At 58.2% G+C, this 19,549-nt stretch overlaps 1 protein-coding gene across 17 annotated transcripts in view; it reads left to right on the top strand.

Annotated features, from left to right (window-relative positions):
* Positions 1-15,258, top strand: part of TCF3 (transcription factor 3) — an 86,083-nt gene extending 70,825 nt beyond the window's left edge. For 2 of the 17 annotated variants that reach the window (XM_063358379.1, XM_063358365.1), the window contains exons 16-20: positions 703-826; positions 1,293-1,455; positions 2,453-2,691; positions 6,533-6,677; positions 7,451-15,258. In XM_063358379.1, the coding sequence (XP_063214449.1) occupies positions 703-826; positions 1,293-1,455; positions 2,453-2,691; positions 6,533-6,675 (669 nt within the window). In that variant the 3' untranslated portion in view covers positions 6,676-6,677; positions 7,451-15,258. Of the gene's footprint in view, positions 1-702; positions 827-1,289; positions 1,456-2,452; positions 2,692-5,739; positions 5,967-6,532; positions 6,678-7,450 lie in introns of those variants that run through there. The other 15 variants (XM_063358380.1, XM_063358368.1, XM_063358366.1 and 12 more) reach the window with 12 other exon arrangements.
* The last annotated feature ends 4,291 nt before the right edge of the window (positions 15,259-19,549 follow it).

Genomic DNA, 19,549 nt, shown 5'->3' with positions numbered 1-19,549 from the left:
ACAACAGCAAACAGTAACACATCTCCAGTCTCTCTAGAGAACCAGACGAGCTTCCCTTTCGAGCTCCCGGGGCTCTGCTACTAAGCGATGAATCGTGCAGCCGTCCTCTGTTGCAAACTGCTGCCGGCTGCGAAACACGAGCGTTTGCAGCAGGGCTGGCTCTGTCCCGCCCGTCCCTGGACGGCGTAGGGAGGCCTCGGGGGGTGCAGGCTCAGAAATGCTGAGAAAGGACCCTCGCCCTTTGCGTCCTGGCTCTTCAGAGCAAAGTCCCCTGCTCCGGTGGCACTGGGAAGGTGGCAGAAACGTTGGTGCTTGGTGGAGACAGGACAAATGCAGCCCAGGCAGCGCGTCTTCTCCAGGGTGCCAGCCTTGCATCCAGGCAGAGAGAGGCTTTGCCACAGCACGGGGGGGACAGCACTGATGGGGCCTTTCCGCTTGGTCCAGCTGATGTGCAGGGCACGGAGCTGCTTTCTGCAGTGCCCCCGCCACCGTCCCCAGAGCAGAGCTGGTGCTGGAGCAGGGTGGCTCTTCCCTCCTGCATGCCCGCGCTCTGGGTGGTGGCAGTGCACGGGGAGGGCATCCAGCTGCGCCTCAGCCTGGTCTGCGGAGCCCTGCGGCTGCGCTCGGGGTGACTGTCCCCGTGCCCACTGGCCGTGACACTTCCCCCCCCCCTCAAGGCTTGCTCTGCTTGTTCTGCTGTAGGTGGGAGGAGGTCACCCTGAAGACGGGTTGTCCAGCAACCCCAGCATGCTCCACAACCATGTCACACTTCCGTCACAGCCCAGCTCACTCCCTGACCTCAGCAGGCAGCAGGACACGTACAGCGGTAAGGCAGCTCTGCACGCGTGCACGCTTGAAGCTCACCTGCTGCCGGGGGGGATTCGGGGCACCCGTGAGGACCAGCCCTGTGCAGCAGCAGCCTTGGGGGGAGATGGGTGCTCTTGCGAGGCTGGTGCTTCCTTGCAGTTTCTACCTCTAGCCTTTTCCGGAGGTTTGATCCACATGTTCCTGTCCCTCCTGCCAGCTGTGGGTGCACAGAGCCCCCTGGGCCCTGCTCTGCTGGTTGGGATGTTGGGCTCTGACTCTGGAGGGCCTGGGGTTGGAGGAGAAGGACGGAGAGTAGTGGCAGGGCAGAGCCAGCACCCCTTCTGGCTCCTCGTGCTGCGGACTGGCGATGCGGGATGCCGTGCGCTGGCGATGCAGCGCAGCAGGAGCAGGGCGTGGGGACCCCCCAGCTCTCCATGCGGGTCAGGCCCCTCCAACCTCCGTGTGTGGCTCTGCTTCCTCAGCAGGCTTGTCAGGGGGGCTGGGGCGAAGCAGCGTCTCCTCGGGAACCAGCGAAATAAAGAGGGAAGAGAAGGAGGACGAAGAGAACACGTCAGTGGCAGATAACTCAGAAGAAGAGAAGAAGGAGCTGAAACCCTCCCGGAACAGAACAAGGTGCTCTTTGAACAGGTCTCTCCCTTCACTTGCTCTGTTCCCTGGCCGGGGGCGTTTGGGCTGGGGTACGGCTGCAGTGACCCACCGGGTGCTGTGCTCGGCCCAGTGAGGCCGGGGGTGTCCTGCAGCGCAGACCCGCCAGCCCCTGCCCACCACGGGAGCCTCATCCGTCCTCACACCGAGGTGGCACAGCCCAGGCTCCCGCTGCTTCCCCGCAGCCGGCCGCTTTGGGCCGTGCCAAGAAAGGGTCCCCGCCACCCTCTCCTGCTGGCTCCCGTCCCCGTGGCCACAGGGCTTCCTCATGCTCATAAAGCAGAGGGCTCGCGCCCTGCCCACACGAGCTGCACCCGCCTGCGTGGTCGCTCGGGGCGTTGCTTGTGGCTTGTGTGGAACAGAGCGAGCGCTCAGCTCCCCTCGGCCCGGGGCAGGGAAGGTTTTGACTTCCTCCCTGCTTCGGGTCGTCTCCGCTGTCTGCTTTGGGCTCCTGTATCCTCTGTCACATCCAGCCAGATATGTGACAGCGGATCAGGTAGGGTCCTTCCAGCACACTGGCTTGTCTGCAACTTCGCCATCGGCTCGGAGACCTCGCCAGGGTGATGCTGCCCGGAGGGGCAGCGCCAGCCCCGCTTCTGCCAGACTGCGGCCACCTCCTGCCCTGGAGGCAGAGGGCTGCGTCTTCCCAAAACACCAGACTGGGACACCAGTGTTGGCCCCACACCTTCTCCAGGCCACGCTGCAACCTCCCAGCAACAAGCTCAGGCCTTAATTGCGTTGTTGTGGTTTCTTTCTTTGTCATTTAAAAACAAACCAAAAAAAAAAAGGCAGAAGAAGAGCCTTAATCGCTTCTCTCCAAAGTCACTGCGTGTCCCTGTGTCTGAGCGTGGGGCTCGCAGGGCCACACGCGGGGCTTGGCATCTCGGTGCCTCGACATGTGTTTCTTTTCTGTGAGTTGACCAGTGCTGAGAGTGCACGCGAGGAATGTCCCTGTCTCGTTCTTATTTTAAACCATTAGTCAAGATGAGGATGAGGAGGACGATCTTCTTCCCCCAGAGCAAAAAGCCGAGAGAGAGAGAGAAAGGAGGGTCGCCAATAATGCCCGTGAGCGCCTGCGGGTCCGTGACATCAACGAGGCCTTTAAAGAGCTCGGACGCATGTGCCAACTCCACCTAAACAGCGAAAAACCGCAGACCAAACTGCTAATCCTACACCAGGCCGTATCAGTCATACTGAACCTGGAGCAACAAGTTAGAGGTCAGTGAGGGTCCCGGAGTGGTGATATTTTACGTATCTGATCGGCACGGGGCTGTCTGTCTGTCTGTCTCCTGTGACACGTGCTGTGGTGCCTCGCACTGTCTCTCTCCCCTGTGGCCTTGGGTTCCCAAGGCTGTTGATGTCCTTTGGTTTTTTTTTCCCTTTTTCTTTTTTTTTTTCCCCCTTTTTTGCATCCCTGCTGTTCTCTCTTTCGTTCCCCCCTGCCACTGCGTGTGCTGCTTGCCGGTCCCCGGAGGGGGCACCTGCGCCGTCCTCGCTTTCCCGCAGCCAGGTGTTTTGCTCAGCTGCTTGGCCAACAAAATGAAAAAAAAAAACCAACCACAAAACCCATCAAATCTCCCAGTGGGGGCCCAGATCTGACGTCTCTCCAATGGCTGCTCCAAGCACAGAGCCCATCTCTGCCCACGGCCGCAGCAGCAGCAAGCGATGCCCCGTTGTCCCGCTCTGTGCTCCTGTCCCCACCGCTGTGCCCCTGGCTCTGCGGGCACCCGGCAAACTCCTGGGCCTGGCTGGAGCCGTGTGAGGGGCAGCGGGATGGAGACACCGAGCCCAAGGTTGGGCAGCCCTCGCTGCCTGTACACTCATCTCCGACGCGAGCTGGGAGCACTGCGCGTCCCTAGCAGAGCCTGGAGCCACAGGGCACACTCGCTCCCTTCCTGCGCCCGTCTCGGCTGCCCGTGCTTGCCTCGGGTGCCGCGTCCCGGTGGGAGGGAAGCAGAGAGCTTGGCTTCCCGCTCCGGAGGACTTTGCTGCTTTGTTCCCGCATCCCGCAGTGCATGCTCCTGCTCGCCGGCCCCGCTGCACAGGGGGCCGTGGCAGGTTAACCCCCTTTCTCTCTGCAGAGGCTGTTGTAACACGCATCGGTGGTTTGTGCCTGGCTGTGCTCCTCTCTGCTGGCCTCTGCTGTTGCATTGATGTTGGAGTCCTTTGTGCCTCTCTTCAGTTTGTAATTTTTTGCCTTTCATAACATGTATATTTTTTTCCTGTCTCTTTTTTAATTTCCCCTTCCTTTTTATTTTTTTATTTCGAGTTTTTATTTTTTGGTTCTGTTCTTTCCGATCTCCTACAGACAGTCCCCAGCCGTGACCTCTCGGTGGTCCCACTCTCTACCTTGTACTTGCTGCTTGCGGATGGAGGCAGGAGCCGAGGGGCGGTGGGGGGCAGGGGCTAGACAGAGTTGGCACCGTGTTCACTTTGGTCTCCCACGCTTGTCCCTTTTTAAACCCTTCTTGGAGGCAGCCAGGGCAGCGAGCTGAGCCCCCCGTGCTGCTGTCAGCAGGCGTTAGCGCAGGCAGCAAAGGTGTCCCTTCTCCGGCGGGTTTGGCCTTCGGGCTGCTTTGCAGGAGAGGAGGCGTCCCCCATGTCCCCTGCTGCAGGGCTGGCACGGGCGTGGGGCCGTCGGGTCCCCACATGCCCAGACCGGGCTACCAGGATCCTCGTGCTGCTGTCAGCAGCTAAAGGGGCAGGAAGGGCAAGAAGAGCAGGGGGCCAGGCAGGCAGGTCAGTGCCCTCTTTGAGCAGGGCACAAGGCAGCCGAGGCAGTGTGTGTCCTCGTAACCTGGGGGACCCAGCATGGCCGCGCAAAGCACCAGCAGCACTTGCCGGTGGCGGGGATATAGAATCGTAGAATAACGGAACTGTCTAGGTTGGAAGGGACCTTTGAGATCATCGAGTCCGACCATCAACCTAACACTGCCGAAACCACCACTAAAATACAGCTCCATCCTGCCCAGCTGCGGCAGAGCTATGTCCCTGCCACCAGCCAGGAACCGCCGCTGCCGGCGTGCATTCAGAGGAACGAGCTGGGTTCCTGCTGCCGGTGGGCTCGGGTGCCAGTGCGGCGGGTGGCTCCGCTCCCTCGGCCACCCCAGGCGTGCTGGAGAGACGGTGGCGGTGCCAGCTGGGCCACCGAGGCAGTGAGGAAGGGACACGAGCAGGGAAAAGGCAGCGAGGAGAGGACGCAGGCAGGGACAGTGGGCAACCCTCTGTCCCACAGAGGCAAATGCTCGCCTGGGGAGCCCTTGCTCCCCCTCCCCGCAGTCAGGCACCGTCTGGAGGCTCCTCAGATTCCCCGGCGCATCCAGGAAGGCTCTGACTCCGTGGCCCCTCTTTGGTGAAGGCTTATCCCCGCGGGGTTCCCCTGGAGCCGAAGGCCACAGTCTGTCCCAGTGCCAGGTCTCACCCGAGGACCCTCCTCAGATAGGTGGCTTTCCCGCAAGAATTTTTGCTCTGGGGGAGAAGGTTGTCTGGACAGTAAATTGGGGGTTTGGAGGGGATGGGCTGCGGGCGAGGCCACGGTTTAAGATGCTGCCAGCACGACTCTGCCTTCCCCCTTGTCCCTGCCTGCTTTGGGCACCCGCAGGGTGCTGCCGGCGATGGAGGCTCTCCCAAAGCCCCTGACCGTGCCTGGAAAAGAAAATCACCCCCTTCCAGAGTGATTTGGGCTGAATTCAGTGTCTGCATCTGATACTGACCCTCGGCAGCAGCCGGGGCACTTGGCTCCTGCCCCCGGTGCTGCCCTCACCCACATTAGGGTGTCGGACCAGGCTGCGGCACAGCTGCCCGAAACGCTTTCACTGGGAGGAATTTTGCTGCAGGCGGGAATTTTTTGAAGGAAATTTTACAAAGAGGGATTTGCTTTCTGCCAAAAAGTCTTCCCTGGGGGATGAACCCGATGTTTTTGGCTGAGATTCCCCGCAAAGGTACGGTTTTCAGCCGAAAACAAACAGGCAAAATTTTGCAGCGGGGGAGAAGGTGTGGGTGCCAGTACTGCACCCACTGCCCGCCCTCACCCCTGGCAGCACCCTCCGGCCCCGTGCTGGCAGCACCTTCGCGTGGCTCGCAGGGGTGACGCGCAGCCCGAATAGCCCGGGTCGCTCCAGGAGGGACCCGAGACGAATTGGCTTTGCAAAGTGAGGCTGTTTGAGCCGTTTCCAGTGGACACCAGAAGCACTACCAGCACGGCAACGTATAGCCCCCCCCTCGGTACCGCCCCCCTGACTAATCCCTGTGGTGCTATGAACCCAGCAGTACAGACGAGGCCTTGTCACTGGAGGACAAAGATCTGAGGGACCGGGAGAGGAGAATGGCCAATAACGCCAGGGAAAGGGTGCGTGTGCGGGACATTAACGAGGCCTTTAAAGAACTGGGACGCATGTGTCAGATGCACTTAAAAACGGACAAAGCACAGACCAAACTGATCATCCTACAGCAAGCGGTGCAGGTCATTCTGGGCCTGGAGCAGCAAGTACGAGGTATGGTAACAGCTGGCAGGTGCATTTCGGGGCTTTTCTCTCCCCCCCCCCTCCACACCTCTGCGTGCGCGGGCATCTCTGTTGTGATTCCTGCGTTCGGTGCGAGGGTGTGTGTTTGCGGCACCCTGGGTGCAGCGCGCGGCAGGCTGAGCTTTCCAAAGCGCCAGCCTGGGGCGGATTCGAGGCTGCTCCGTCCGTCTCCCCTCGTGCTTAATGGGAATTTGGCACCCGGATTCCATTAAGCAGCTTTGGAAAACTCAGTCCTCGACTCCGAGAGCTGGCTGAGGCACTCGGGGTTTTCTGTAAGCGAGCACACGTTTAAACTGGCATGGCGTTTCAGCCGGGCACGGGGTTGTGCTCTGGCAGGGGGCTGGCCGAGTTCCTGCAGCCACTGCAAGGAGCGGCAGGCAAAGAGCAGCTCGTACTGAGGTTGTTTCCTTGCATGGCCCCGTGTGTCTGTCCTGGGACTCGTGTCCTCGCTCTCTCTTTCGGATGCTGCTGCCGTGCGCGACGCTGTTGCCCAAACTGAGGTTGCTTCCCTCCCTCCCTTGCTGTTTTTGGCATAGAGCGCAATCTCAACCCTAAAGCAGCCTGCTTGAAGCGTCGGGAAGAGGAGAAAGTGTCCGGAGTAGTAGGAGATCCCCAGATGACACTTTCAGCTTCACATCCTGGTCTAGGAGATGGTCACAACCCTGTTGGACACATGTAAAGGTATTGTCCCCCGCCCCGTGATCCCAGCACCCCCCTGCAGGTCCCACCCAACGCGCGCCACTCTGCTTTGGCTGCTAAGCCCCACTCGTTTGGCACCAGCCAGTGTAATTCTTAATTAACCTTAAGTAAATGACTCGCGCGTGCATGCCGTTTGCTCATCCGTGGACACCCAAAGCCTCTGCCCCACAGGAGAGGGGCAGCCCTGTAGCCAGGAGGGTTTCGGGGCTCTCACCGCCCTGCGTGAGCTCCGCGCTGCTCTGCACCTCCCCAGTTTTGCCCAGTGGCCCTGTGGGAGGGATCGGGCAGGTCCCAGAAATGCCGAGAAAGACACAGAAGGTGAAAATTCCCCCCCGCAAGACTGTGGCCGGCGCAGGCTCTGCTGGGCTGTCCCCATTTTTAAGGAAACCCCGTGCTTGGCCAGGAGTAGCCGGAGCCTGTTTGGCCCAAGCGGTGTGGGGATGTCGGCGGGGGATTGAGCAGATCCAGGAGCGGTGACCCCCGTCAGCGAGGGCCGTGGTCCCCCAGCGTCATCCCCGGTGCCGGTGGGTGCCCGGGGCTGCCCTGGAAATAATTAAAGACAAAGGCGGTGTCTTGGCAGAATAGAGCTCGGGTCTCGGCCGCTGCAGCCATGTGGAGCCCTCGGGGCTGACGTCTCCTGCGGAGATGAGGGGCTGCGGAAGGGGGGTTGCAGCCTCCCCACGCAAGGAGCAGAGTTTTATTCTCATTTGGGTTTTTCTCACTTCGGGCTTTTGGGTTTTTTTTTTTATTTGTAGATCTTTTTGTTCCTCTGGATAGAGAGATCTGTAGGAAGAAAACCCTCGGTGTGACCTGCAACCTTCTCAAACCATAAACTTTAGTACTGCTAATACTGACACACGTGGACGGATCCTGGCATGACGTAAGGGGTGGAAAAAAAAAACAAAACACTTTGTCAAAAACAAAACGAAAACAAAAAAATTGCCTTAAGTATAAAGTGCGGAACAGTCAATACATATCACTCAGTTAGGAGGGGGTGGCGTGTTCTCTTGGCTTGTTCACAAGCAGCCAGCAGCAAAATTGTGCCTAAGCTTGATATTTCTTTTTTAAAAAAAAAGAACATTAGTTATGAGATTTTTTATGTAGAACAAATAGCAATGCCTTTTGGTTTTTTTTAGCTTCTTTTGCATATGTTTTGTAAGCAACGAAAAGAATTTTTTTTTGTATAAAAAAAAATGTCTTGTACCCCATGCTTTTCTGCTGCTGTTTCTATAGTTAACGTTGCATCTTTAGGATCAACCAGAATATTAAAATTGTATTAAGAGAGACTGGATATAAAGAGAGGAATTCTCAGATTCGGCTCTGAAAGCCACTAAAAGCGAATGTAGCCACAGCGAGGGAATGTTCTTCCTTGCCTGGCTTGTACCTTCCATTATGAAAAAACAAACAAACTCACGTGCTGAATTCACCATCTCTTTGCTTTGGCCACTTCTGATTTGGGAAAAGGAAGTTAAACAGCAAAGCAAGTCGCAGCAGCGTCCCTCAGCAGCGCTCCCGCTCCTCCCGGGAGGTGACCGAGGTCCACCAAGGGTCTCTCCAAGATTTGTTTTATTCCTGGAGGATCCCGGAGGCCGTGGTCCTGCTGCCCCATCGCTGTCGCAGAGCGTCGTGATGGCGGACGGGCTGCTGGGAGAGAGCAGGCCTTGGGGGGTGGAAGAGAACTGAGGGACCGGGGCGCTTTCAAAGGTAAGCAAAGAAGCAACACGGATGCAAGAGGAAAGGCCAGGGCGGAGGAAAGCGCCTCTTGCCCACGCGTCTGAGCAAACGCCCGCTGCCAGAGGCGCTTCCAGGGGCAGCACTGAACAAAGACGAACTGAACAAAGCTGGAGGATTGGGAAGAGGCCGAGTCGGACGGAGCAGAGGCAGCAGCGGGACACTGTGTGGGTTGACCTTGCAGCAGTTGGACCTGCGGACGCTGGCAGCAGGCAGCGGAGCCCAAGGTGGCAGGAAAGGGAGCAGCTACCCCCGCGCGCGCTGCAGTGACCAGCAGCAGGATCCCCGTCTTTGCGCAGCTTCTCCCCGCACTGGAGCCACCACCATGGGAAATGCGAAACACTGCAGGCTTGGGGAGAGGGGTGGTTTTGCACCCCACCTTCACCCGCTGCCGTATCTCCAAAGCATCCTTGGAGGCAAACTCAGCTCAGCGTGCGCCCGGCTTGCCCGGGGGATGCAGAGTGGCCGCTGTCACCTGCGTGTGGGCTCCTCTCTCTGTGCTGGAAAGGAGGGGAGCAGTAAGCTCCTGTCCTGCACAAGATGCTCCAGGAGCCAAGCTGGGCCAACAATCCCTTCGCTCCGAGGGCTTCCCAGTGTCGCTGCAGACTGCTCCAGTGTGCTCAGCGGGAGGAAGACCCTTGGCAGCCCCACCATGTGGCAGGGTGCCCCAGAGGTGTGAGAGCAAAGGAAGAGGTGCTTGGCAGTGCTGAGCTGTGGCAACCATTCTGGAGTTGGCAACGGAAAAGCGTCCACCGGGAATTTATTCTTGTTTCTTCCCTCTCCTTCCCCTTCTGAAACTTTTGGTGCCCGGTTCTTCCCAGCTCTGCAGGCAGACGGGGTCAGCTCCCCGGGGGGATGTTAAATCCCGTCTCGGCAGTGTCTGTGATGCTCTCGGACGGGGGCCGGCTGCTGCCCAGATCTGCCTGGCAGAGCCCAATCAGGCAGGGTAGTTCACGGGGCACGGGTGCTGGCCTGGGGGCGGGACATGGGGACAGCGAGTCCGGTAGGACCCCCAGCAGCAGGGTCTGTCTCTCCCTTCTGCTTCTCTGGCCTGTGCTCCTGGGGAGGCTGTATCGCTTTGGCATAGGGAAAGGGAAGGACTGGCGAACAGGATTAGGTCCTGTGGCACTTCCTAGGCTTTGGCATAACCTCCCGGTGCTCCTCTGTGCTCATAGCTGTGTTTTCTGCTCCAGCAGAGCTTGCTGGAAATGCTCGGGATATTCCTCATCTCCCACCTACACCCGGGTACCGCGGGCTCAGCCCCTGTAGCATCTCGGAGAGGAGCCGCTTACAAGTGCCGGAGCAGCACGGGACCATCTCTCCCTGCTGCCCCTGGCACTGGCAGTGCCTGGGACTCTGCAAGGTCCAACCAGAGCTCTGAGGTTTTCAGGTGCTCCGGGCTTTCCCTGCCCACAGCCTGCTGCTCCCACCACCGCTGCTGTGTGGTGAGACCCGAGATCCCAGCAGCCTCCAGCTCTGTCCCCAGGAAGGCCGGGAAAGGCCAGTGGCTGTGGTCCCTGCAGCCCGGGAACACACGTTCTTCTTGCCTGTGTCAACAGACATGTTTCAGCCTAATTACCTTGTCAGGTTACAACGCTCTTCCCTCCCTCGGGTTCTTCTGCCTGCTTAAGCGACGGGCAGCGTGAGACGGATGAGGTTTTCCTCCGTGTGTGACAGCCTTGTCCCCATGGAGCAGTTCCCTTGCAGCAAAAGCCGTGTCTTGCTGAAGTGTCCTGCCGTGTCGGGTTGTGCTTCAGGTGCTGGAGCAAGTTCAGTTTGGGGCTGGTAAAGCACGCAGGGAGGGGGCAGTGCCCCTCCATAGGCTGCCAGCCGGGTCCGGAGGCTCAGACAACCCCGATTCGTGCTCTGGGGTAGGAACCGGGGACTCATCAGCTGCTTTCTGCAGCCTGTAAGCGGCTACGTCATCCCGCGAGCGTTTCTGCCCAGTCGGCCGGAGGGCGCTGGGGTCGGCAGGGCGCTCGCTGCGCGGGGTTTTCTGTTTGCCCAGTGCCACTGTCCCGGGGCCAGGGAGGGACGGAGCAACATCCCAGCCCTGGCAAGCTTGAAACCATACAAAAAAAAAATGAAGAAGTGCTTCCCCGACACTTAGATTTTGCAACAAGAATTTGAGGTAGCAGTCACGTACAACTGGATTTAAAGAAAAAAGAGATTGTAGTCAGGAAAAATCCAGAAACTCCTCAAAATTGGAAATATGCGAAGATTTATGATTTGTTCAAAATTTTGCTGAACTCCTTCACCCCCGCCAAGTCCTTGCTGACGCCTGAAGGCCAAGGGGGGACTCCTGATGAGACAGAGCCTCTCCCATCATCCCCAAACCACCAGGCACTGCAACAGAGATGGGGCTTTTCATCTGCATGTGGGTAGTGTAGATGCTCTTTTCTTGCCTGCAAAACCAGCTTCCTTCCTTGGCGAGGCTTGGACGAAGGTCCTTGAGCATAAACCCCCGGTGCCAGGGTTTGGGGGAGATCTTGGTTCCTCCAGCAGCAAAGCGCGGTGTCAGGGGCTGGTAGTGCTGTGCCCGGGAGCTGCCTCCATGGCGCAGGGTGCTTTGTGTGCCGGCGCGTTTGCTGCCGGCGCCAGCCCCGCGCAGCTGTGGTGACATCTCTGCTCCCCGGGTGCACAGGGAGAAATCGCAGAGGAAATCGCAGGGAGGAATCGCAGCAAGGAGGAATTACTTTGGCACGCCAGTGTGTTTGGCTCAGGGTGAACATGGTGCCCGTCACCTGCCAGGGAAAGTGGCTTTTCTGAAAATGAGCATTGTCAGGTGCTGTCCCCAAAATATCAGCCTGTTGCAATGAAACTCCTGCCTTTAGGTGTCGTGGTCGAAGAGGGCCAGGGTCTGCGCCCTCCCCAGCCCACAGCTCTGCTGGCGTTCAACCGCGCAGTCCTACAGTCTACTTTTCTCCTCAAACTTGCTTCTCTGCCTGTCTGCGCGTCCCTCGCGCCGGTGGTCCTGCGCAGAGAGGTGTCACGGAGGGGTGACATGCTACAGTTCTCCGCGTCCTTTCTCGGCCTTGCATGCTTGGGTTCTCCCCCGTCAGCGCTGGGGGTCGCAGAGCTCCCACAAAGCTTCCTCCGTCAGACCGGGAGTCAGGGGAGACGCCGCCTTCCCCTGTGTGCATTTTTTAGTTTCTCTTTCCTCAGGCCGCAGCAGCTGAGCTGTGTCGCGGTCCGAGAGCGGAACCATGGTCCCAGGCGCGCAGCTGCCATGGGACACTTCTTGTGTGGCAGGGCCAGCGCTGGAGTGCAGCCCTCGGGTCCTGAGCCCAAGGGATCTCCTCTTTCTCCCCCCACGAGCAGCCCCCTGCCTCCCTGCGCATCCCGCCGGAGAGCTCTGCGTGCCGCCAGGTGCTGGGGAGTGTCTGGAATCCAGTTTATTAACAGTAAAAATTGCAGATTTTTGTTCTTTCTCCCTCTTCACCTGCTTTCGCCCCAGAGCAAAACAGCTGCAGCTTCTCAGAGACTGCACCTTGACGGTCTCCTGACGGCGCTCGGCGTCGAGGGCTCACAGCCCCACAGCTGCTGCCAGCGCACTCTGGGGAGCAAAATTCCAGTTAACCCCTGGTTTGGCAGTCGCTCACTTGCCTGTGACCCACCAGTCAGACCTGCTCGCGGCCTGGCTTGAGTTCAGCTCCAGCTCTTTGCCAACATCTCCTCGGGCTCTCCGCCCTTCTGCTGTCACAGCTTGGCGCTGGTATCCTACGGAGGTGTGTTGGCGGGAGGGACAGGACCTGGGACATCTGGATCCCAGTCTGTGCCCCTCCTGTCTGCACCGAGCTCCAGCCCGGGAGCAAGGGGCGCCGCAGTGCCCGGGCAGATGGTTTGCAGGAATCGGGGAGACTCAAGTGAGATGCGCACCCCAAGGTCCCACATCTGGCTGTCGGGAACAGATCCGTGCCAGCCCCACACGGTGGGGTCAACTTGCTGCCCCCCTCCCTGTGTGCCATCACTCCAGGGCCAGGGGTCTGCCCTGCTCTGCAGTCGGGGTTTTTGCCCTCTCCAGCGGAGAAATGCAGAAGTGTGGTGTGAAACCTCCCCAGCTGTCACTTCAGCAAACAGCTTTTTCCTCTCGCCCGTGCATCGGTGATGAGCCGTTTTCCTGGAGGTTTTGCACTCGCTGCCCTATGGCAATTGAAGAGGAAGGACAGAATCAGGCTGGGGTTTCCCCAGGAGTCTGCAATTTCAGGTTCAGCGCAGAAGGCACTTCAAAGGTCCTTTGCACCTCACGCATGTCCCCACTGAAGCCAGCAGAGCCTTTGGGCCCTGGGCCCTTGCTGGGCGATTCAGCGCATCCTCCCCCTCGGCAGGCGGGGGGGGGCCTTGACAAACAGGAGGCCTTTGAAACCCCCAGTCCCCTGCGTCCCCGCGCTTTGCTCATCATGGGGAGGCTGCCAGCTTCGGTGCCAGTGGAGCCCGTAGTCCTCTTGCGGGCCCTGCCGTGTGCTGTGCTGGTGGCTCTGGGCCAGCTCCAGTTTCAGCAAGCCCCTGGCCTGGGGTTTTAGAAAATAGCTGCGAATGGGGAGGTGAAGGAAAGCTGGTGCTGGAGTTGGGCCAGGACGAGCCATCAGCCCCCAAAGTGCAGTGCTGGCTGACCTGGAGCCAGCCATGGCCACTGGATTCCCCCATTCCTGCTCGACACCAGCAATAGCAAGACCTGTTTTCCGTACCGCAAGCTTGCACAAGGTCTTTGCCCTGTTAAATCCTATGCAACCCCCCTTTTCCTCTCCCCCAGGGCTCTCCAGATCCCAGCCCATCCCGTTCTCTCTGCTCTTGTCCATGCCTGCCGAGTTCCTGCTCCCTGCTGCTCTCAGGGTCCAGCTTCATTTCTAGCAGCTCCAAAAGCATTTCAAGACCTGTGCCCTGGAGCTGGGCGGGGAATAGACAAGGGGTGGGATCACAGGAACATCCCTTCCAATTCCTGCTGCAGGAGCTGAGCACCGAATCGGAGGGGGCAAGACCAGGTCCTAGGGCTCCTCCACGCACCCTTCACCCTCCTGTGCCTTCTGCTCGGTGCTCGGCAGCCCACTGCCGGTACCCTTCATCTCACACCATCTCCCCCAGCACCCCTGAATGGAGCAGCCGTGTCCCCCCTCGTTGCTGCCCGGCTCTATGTTCTGCTCCGTTAATGCCTGACCCTCAGGCTTGGCTTGGTCCTTCAACCGCCTCAAGCCTGAAGGTGCGTCTTCCTTCCTCCCGCGCTCCCCAGTCTCTCCAGCCAACACCTCCAAGCCGTTTCCCTTTGTGCGCAGCCACCGTGGGTTTCTTCGGAGCGGGGCAGAGCCGTGCCACCAGCTGCTGGGGCGGAGGTGGGAGCATTTGGGAGGTGGATGCCGCAGGTTGGTCTCATGGCACGGCTGCGCCTCCCTGCCCCACTGCCCTTGGGGCAGGCATGGACGGACCCAGTGCTCTGCGCAGAGGTTTGATCTTCAGGGCAATTCCCCCGTTCTGCAGAGCCGGCAGCTGCAGTGCCTTTGCCTGCGGGACTCCCGCGGGAGCCGAGCGTGGAGGTGGTCTCTGGTGGGGAGGGCGGTGCAGGCCGCAGGCATCCGTTCTGCCGAAACTTCTGTGTCCGTCTTGCGTCCCCCTCTCAGGGGGCAAGGGGCAGCCCTGCCATGGGTCTCCACGCCGGTATTTCTGTCCCTCTGCTTTTGTACGCTTCTTGCTCCTCAGGCCTTGTGATACCCACCCTGGTCCAGCCAAGCGCCTGCTGCGTTGGAAGGAGAGGGAATAAAACTCGCGCCCTGTTACATCTTGGCACGGTGCAGCTGCGGGCACCAGTACGGGAGAGCAAAGGGGCTTGTGCTTCAAAATGGGGTGTGGCGGGTACCGAGGCCTTTTGCTGAAGAGCATCCCTGTGCCCTGCATCCCTGGGCTGTGCCCTGGGGAGCCACGGAGCTCCCCGCGGCAGCGAGCTAGGGACGCTGCGGTTCCCCCTTCCCCGGTGCCACGTCTTCCCAAATCACTTGAAACCCACCAGCTTTTGAGCAAACCTTGTTCCGTGGGGCCTCTCGGGGAGGGAAGGAGCCGTGGGAAGTCGCGCACCCTCCTGCCAGCGGTGGCCAATTTGCCGGGAGAGGGGAGAGGAGAAAGAGGCACCCAGGGAAGCGGAGCAGGGATGACCCCAACCACGCGCTTGGACCTCGCGGTCTGCAGGAAATGGCCCATTTTCTACGGAGGGCTCCAGCTCGTTGGGGAAACGAAGCGTTACTGGGTTACTCTTTCTATATATTTTTGTAGGACGGTGGGGGGGAGGGGGTGTGGGTGGGGTGTGGGAGAGCAGATGGGAGATGCCTGCGGAAGTTGTTTATTTTTAACCCCGTAGAAAGTTTTGGGTTGTTTTTGGTTTTCGTTTTTGGCCTTTAAAAAAATGGTCCTTGCTTTTGATGTTTATGCTGCCTACCTGTAAATCCAGATGTACTTAAGTGGCTGAAATCCTTGTTCTTAAATCAGATACACATTATAGTTTTGAACTATATATATAGTAAATATATATATATATATGCCTAACCCAGCAAAAAAAAAAAAAAAATAAAGTATTTGGGGGTGGGAAATGCGTTGTTCTTTGAAATGAATCACAATTGGGGGATAAAATTGTGTTTCTGAGTGCCTCAAGATATGAATTGTTTTCATTTTTTTAAATAATTTTATACAAGTGTCAAAACAGCTGGCTGGATTATTTGGAATTTTTAAATAATCCTAACTTTTTTAAAGTAGATTTTGAGAACTGTCCTGTATATAACAGTAATGTAGCAATAAATGTGACATTTTATAACAATATTACTTTTTTTTCCCCATATCTGTCTTTCAGATATTGTATACCTATGAATGAAAAGTTGTAATAAAGGTTTTACCTTGTACTAAAAAAAAAAAAAGACAAGACAAGGCAGGTTTTCGGACACTGCCCACTCGCTCCGTTCCTGTGCGCTGGGCACAGGTCCTGCCCACCCGCATCAGCAGCGTGACGCAGCCTCCAGGGACGGTTTCCAGCACTGCCCGTCACCGTGGGATCCGGGCACCTTCCCCAGCAGCCGTCGGAAGCGCTGTGGCAGACACGGAGGTGCTGGGCTGTCCCTGTGGCAGTCCTCCTCTGGCTCGGCTGTGGTCGATGGGGTCCTCCGCCACCGCTCGGGTGCTTTCTCTCACGGGGCAGCGTGCGTTTTAGCCCGGGTTACACCTGGCTGGGGTCTCGTCTTCATTTTTATTGCTGGAAAGGTTTGTGTTGGGAACACAGCCCCTGCCTGGCTGGGAGGAGATGTCTGTCGGGGGGTGTTCAGCCTGGAGAAGAGGAGGCTGAGGGGAGACCTTCTCGCTCTCTGCAGCTCCCTGAAAGGAGGGGGCAGCCAGGGGGTTTTTGGTCTCTTCTCCCAAGGAACAAGCGATGGGACAAGAGGAAATGGCCTCAAGTTGCCCCAGGGGAGGTTTAGGATGGATACGAGGAAAAACTTCTTCCCCAAAAGGGTTGTCAAGCGCTGGACCAGGCTGCCCAGGGCAGTGGTGGAGTCGCCATCCCTGGAGGGATTGAAAAGCCGGGCAGACGTGGGGCTGAGGGACGTGGGTCAGTGGTGGGTTTGGCGGTGTTGGGTTAACGGTTGGACTCGATGATCTGAAAGGTCCTTTCCAACCCAGACAATTTGATGGTTCCATGTCACAGCACGGCTGTCGCTTCCTTGCCTCTGCCCAGCCCTGGGGAGCACCCAGCGAGGGTGGTACCAGCAGGGGGCAAGTTGGAAATCAGGTCAAATGCACCCAGTCCGTACCAGGAGCCCAGCGTAGACCGGTAATGAGGGAGACAATGTGGCAGAGCATTTAAGAGGGTTAAACCCTGCGAGAATGGGCTGGATCCGGTACCGAGAGACAGCCCAGGCTCGTAGGTTCTCACCCTCCCAGCCTCATCTGTAGGGTGAGGCTATGCCCTGGCCACGCTGAAGCACGTGGGATCTCTCTGTCACCCTCTGCCAAGGGCCCAGCCCCGGCCACAGCATCTTCAAACCCTGCGCTGCCCAGCCGGGCTCTCCCTGTCCTCATCCTCCAGGCTTCACCGAGCAGGTCCCCGGGCTTTTGCCCCTCTGATCAGCAGGTATTTCCCCAAATCGTCATAGCTTCAACCCTTGTGGTTTCAGTGGTTGGGTTAGCCCTCCGCCGCCAGCTCGCTTGGCACATTAGTGACGACATTTTGGGGGAAACAGAGTTACAGCAGCTGCATCCAGGAGCACTGAGCCCTCGTGGACCCTCTCCGAGACCCTGGGTGCAGAGAGGAGATGCTGCCAGAAAGCAGCCCTCCTTTCGCCCGTGATTCTGCTGTGCCGCTCCAGCTCGGGGCTTGTCCGCATAGAGTCACGCAGGAAAAACAGTCTGAATTAACTGAGCAGTGGCTCTTGCAGTAGTTAGTTAAATCTCACTGAGCCCTGGCTGCCCCTCTCTCATCTCGAGCAAGCTCTGAGGTAGCGCACTGCCCTTCCCAAGCTGCACCGAGTGCATCGAATGAGTCCTTTCAATTCTGCGTCTCCTTGTCCAGACTGATGTGCCTTGCCTCATCCCCTTTGCCTTCGCTCCCTCCTCACAGGGGTTGTTTCCGGCGTGTTCTCACATGGAAGAGCCAGTTCAGCCTCGGGGGTTGTGCTGTTGTGTGGCCAGAGCCTGTGCTGGACCTGTTTACTCCTGTCCCTTCAGCTGGCTAACGGCCAGGGCAGGCCCAGAGAAGCCAAACTGTTTAAAGACACCAAACACTTGGGTTACCGTGAAATCTGAAACGTGAGCTGCCAGGCCGGGGGAGAGGGGCATCCTTGGGGTGAGGAGGGGAGCCATCCACGCCTATCGGGACAAGGGTGAAGGGCCAAGAAACCAAGGTTATACGTGATCCAGACAAGAAACACATGCTTGGGAGCAAGGTTGCAGCTCGGAAGAGGGATGCTCAGAGATGCACAAGGCTGAAGGTAAAGCAGACAAGCCCCAGAGGCCGGAACAGCCTTGGGCTGGGAGATCAGGTGAGGGCAGGAACAAGGAGCGACAGACGGGGGCTGCTGCTGAGTGGCTGAGAGCAAATAGTTTGCCCAAGATCCAAGCAGTGGCCACCAGCTGACGCGGAGCTGGAGGTTCCTCGGTGAAAGCTCAAAAGCATTTTCACCCTGGAGATGAGTCAAGAGGTGGGATGAGACTATCAGATCCTGTGGGCTAATGTCACGTGCTGCTGGCACGGTCAGATATGGCCGTGAACTGTCCTTAGAGCAAGGACAAGCTATCGCAGAGCCGTCTGCTCTCTCGGAGCAGAAAACTCCCCCTCACTGCTTTAAATGGGGAGTGATTTTTGTTGCTCAAGGCATCAACAGAGACATCCCCACTTGCTCTGGTGGCCTGAGAGACGCGGATTGTTCTAATGGTTGAACACAGCGTTTTGCTTTACTGTGGTGTCCCTAAGGCAGCTCCGGACAACCGGGCTCACTGCGCTTTCTTTTCTGCTTCAGAATCATTTGTGCCACAGAGGTCACCAAGAGGAGAAAGCCACCCTCACCTTCAGGAGCCAGGCTTTGGAGGCGTAGCTGTCCCTGTTGCGGTGTGAACGTTCTCCCAACAGTTAAAAGGAGTTTCCGCGGGGAAGGAGCAAGCGTGGTATCGCACAGCGCTGGAACTGCAGATGACAGCAAACCATATTGGAAGGATGAGTTGCTAATATTGCCGCTGTTTTGTTTTAACCAGGAAATTGGTGGTATTACTGCATCTTTGCCTGTCTGCCTTGACCGCGGTAAAGCAGTAGGATACACCTCCCCGCCGCAACCTGGCTTCAAAACCCCAAGGCTTTTCTGAAGACAAACATTGAGCTGTTTTTCATTGCCTTTTGAGTATTGAGTTATTTTGCCTTTGTTATTAATATCTTTTTTTTGACATCTAGGAAACTTTAAATGCAAAATGAAAGCTGAGACGTGTGCGCATGACTCCACGGAGCTAAACAGACATTAAAAAAGCAAAACCCGTGCAGAGCCTGTTCACCAGGCTTGCTTCCCCCCCCCAGTACCCTTGGTAACGCGGTGGCTGTGGCAAAGGCACCGGTTTCCTGCAGGAATGCATGCCGCGAAGCTCCTGTCCGACTTCCTCGGGCACCAGCTGGTGCGTGGGCAGCGGGTAGACAGCTCGCAGAAATGAACCCAAAAGTCTGCACAGCTCAGTAACCCGCGTCGCCCTGCTGGCACCCAGGCAGAGAAACACTCGAAGCATCAGTAGGAAATGTGACGTTGAGTCAGTCAAGCAAAGGGCTGATAAAATAGTTGTTCTGTGCCCTGGTGAGAAAAAAACAGGAGCTGGATTTTTGCAACAGGCTCCGCTCTGCCAGCGCAGGGTGTGAGGGAAGTCGGTGGCTGCCGGCGTCGCTGCCGGACACGGTTACTGCGGGTTTGCGCTGGGAGCACGGGGAGCGTTTGCAGCCCTGCGGCTTTGGCAGGCCAGGCGCGGGTCTGGGGCAGACGAGCGCTTCGGGCTCCAGCGTCCCCCAGGACTCCTGCAGGCTCGGAGCGGAGCCAGGGGAACCTTACAACAGAATTGACGGTTGGATTTAGAATCCTCTGCTGAAAAAATCTGGCTTGAAATTCCCTCACCTGTTGGGAGGCTGAGCGGCAGCGACAACGGGGGGCTTGCAGAGGGCAAACTGGGGAAACTGCTCTGGAAAGGGGCCGCTTTCCTACAGTACGGAGGATGAGAAGCAGTCCCAGCTCAGTGCGAGGACAGTCCCACCCCCTCAGGGCTCATGGCCCCTCTCCAGCGTGGGGACAGTCCATCCCCAGTGCTTGTGTCCCCTCTCCACGGAGGGGACAGTCCGTCCCTTCAGTTCTTGTGTCCCCTCTCCAACGTGAAGACAGGACCGTCCCCTCAGGGCTCGTGTCCCTTCTCTAGTGTGAAGACAGGACCGTCCCCTCAGGGCTCGTGTCCCCTCTCCAATGAGGGGACAGTCCACCCCCTCAGTTCTTGTGTCCCCTCTCCAGTGTGAAGACAGGACTGTCCCCTCAGGGCTCGTGTCCCCTCTCCAGCTTGGGGACAGTCCATCCCCTCAGGGCTCACGTCCATCCGCTGCGTGACCACCTCGCCGCCGTGGCGCCATGATGGCCGACGACCTG

This window comes from Chroicocephalus ridibundus, chromosome 22 (genome assembly GCF_963924245.1).
Source record: "Chroicocephalus ridibundus chromosome 22, bChrRid1.1, whole genome shotgun sequence".
In the NCBI taxonomy this organism is placed as follows: domain Eukaryota; kingdom Metazoa; phylum Chordata; class Aves; order Charadriiformes; family Laridae; genus Chroicocephalus; species Chroicocephalus ridibundus.
This window is presented reverse-complemented; position numbering and strand designations above follow the sequence as displayed.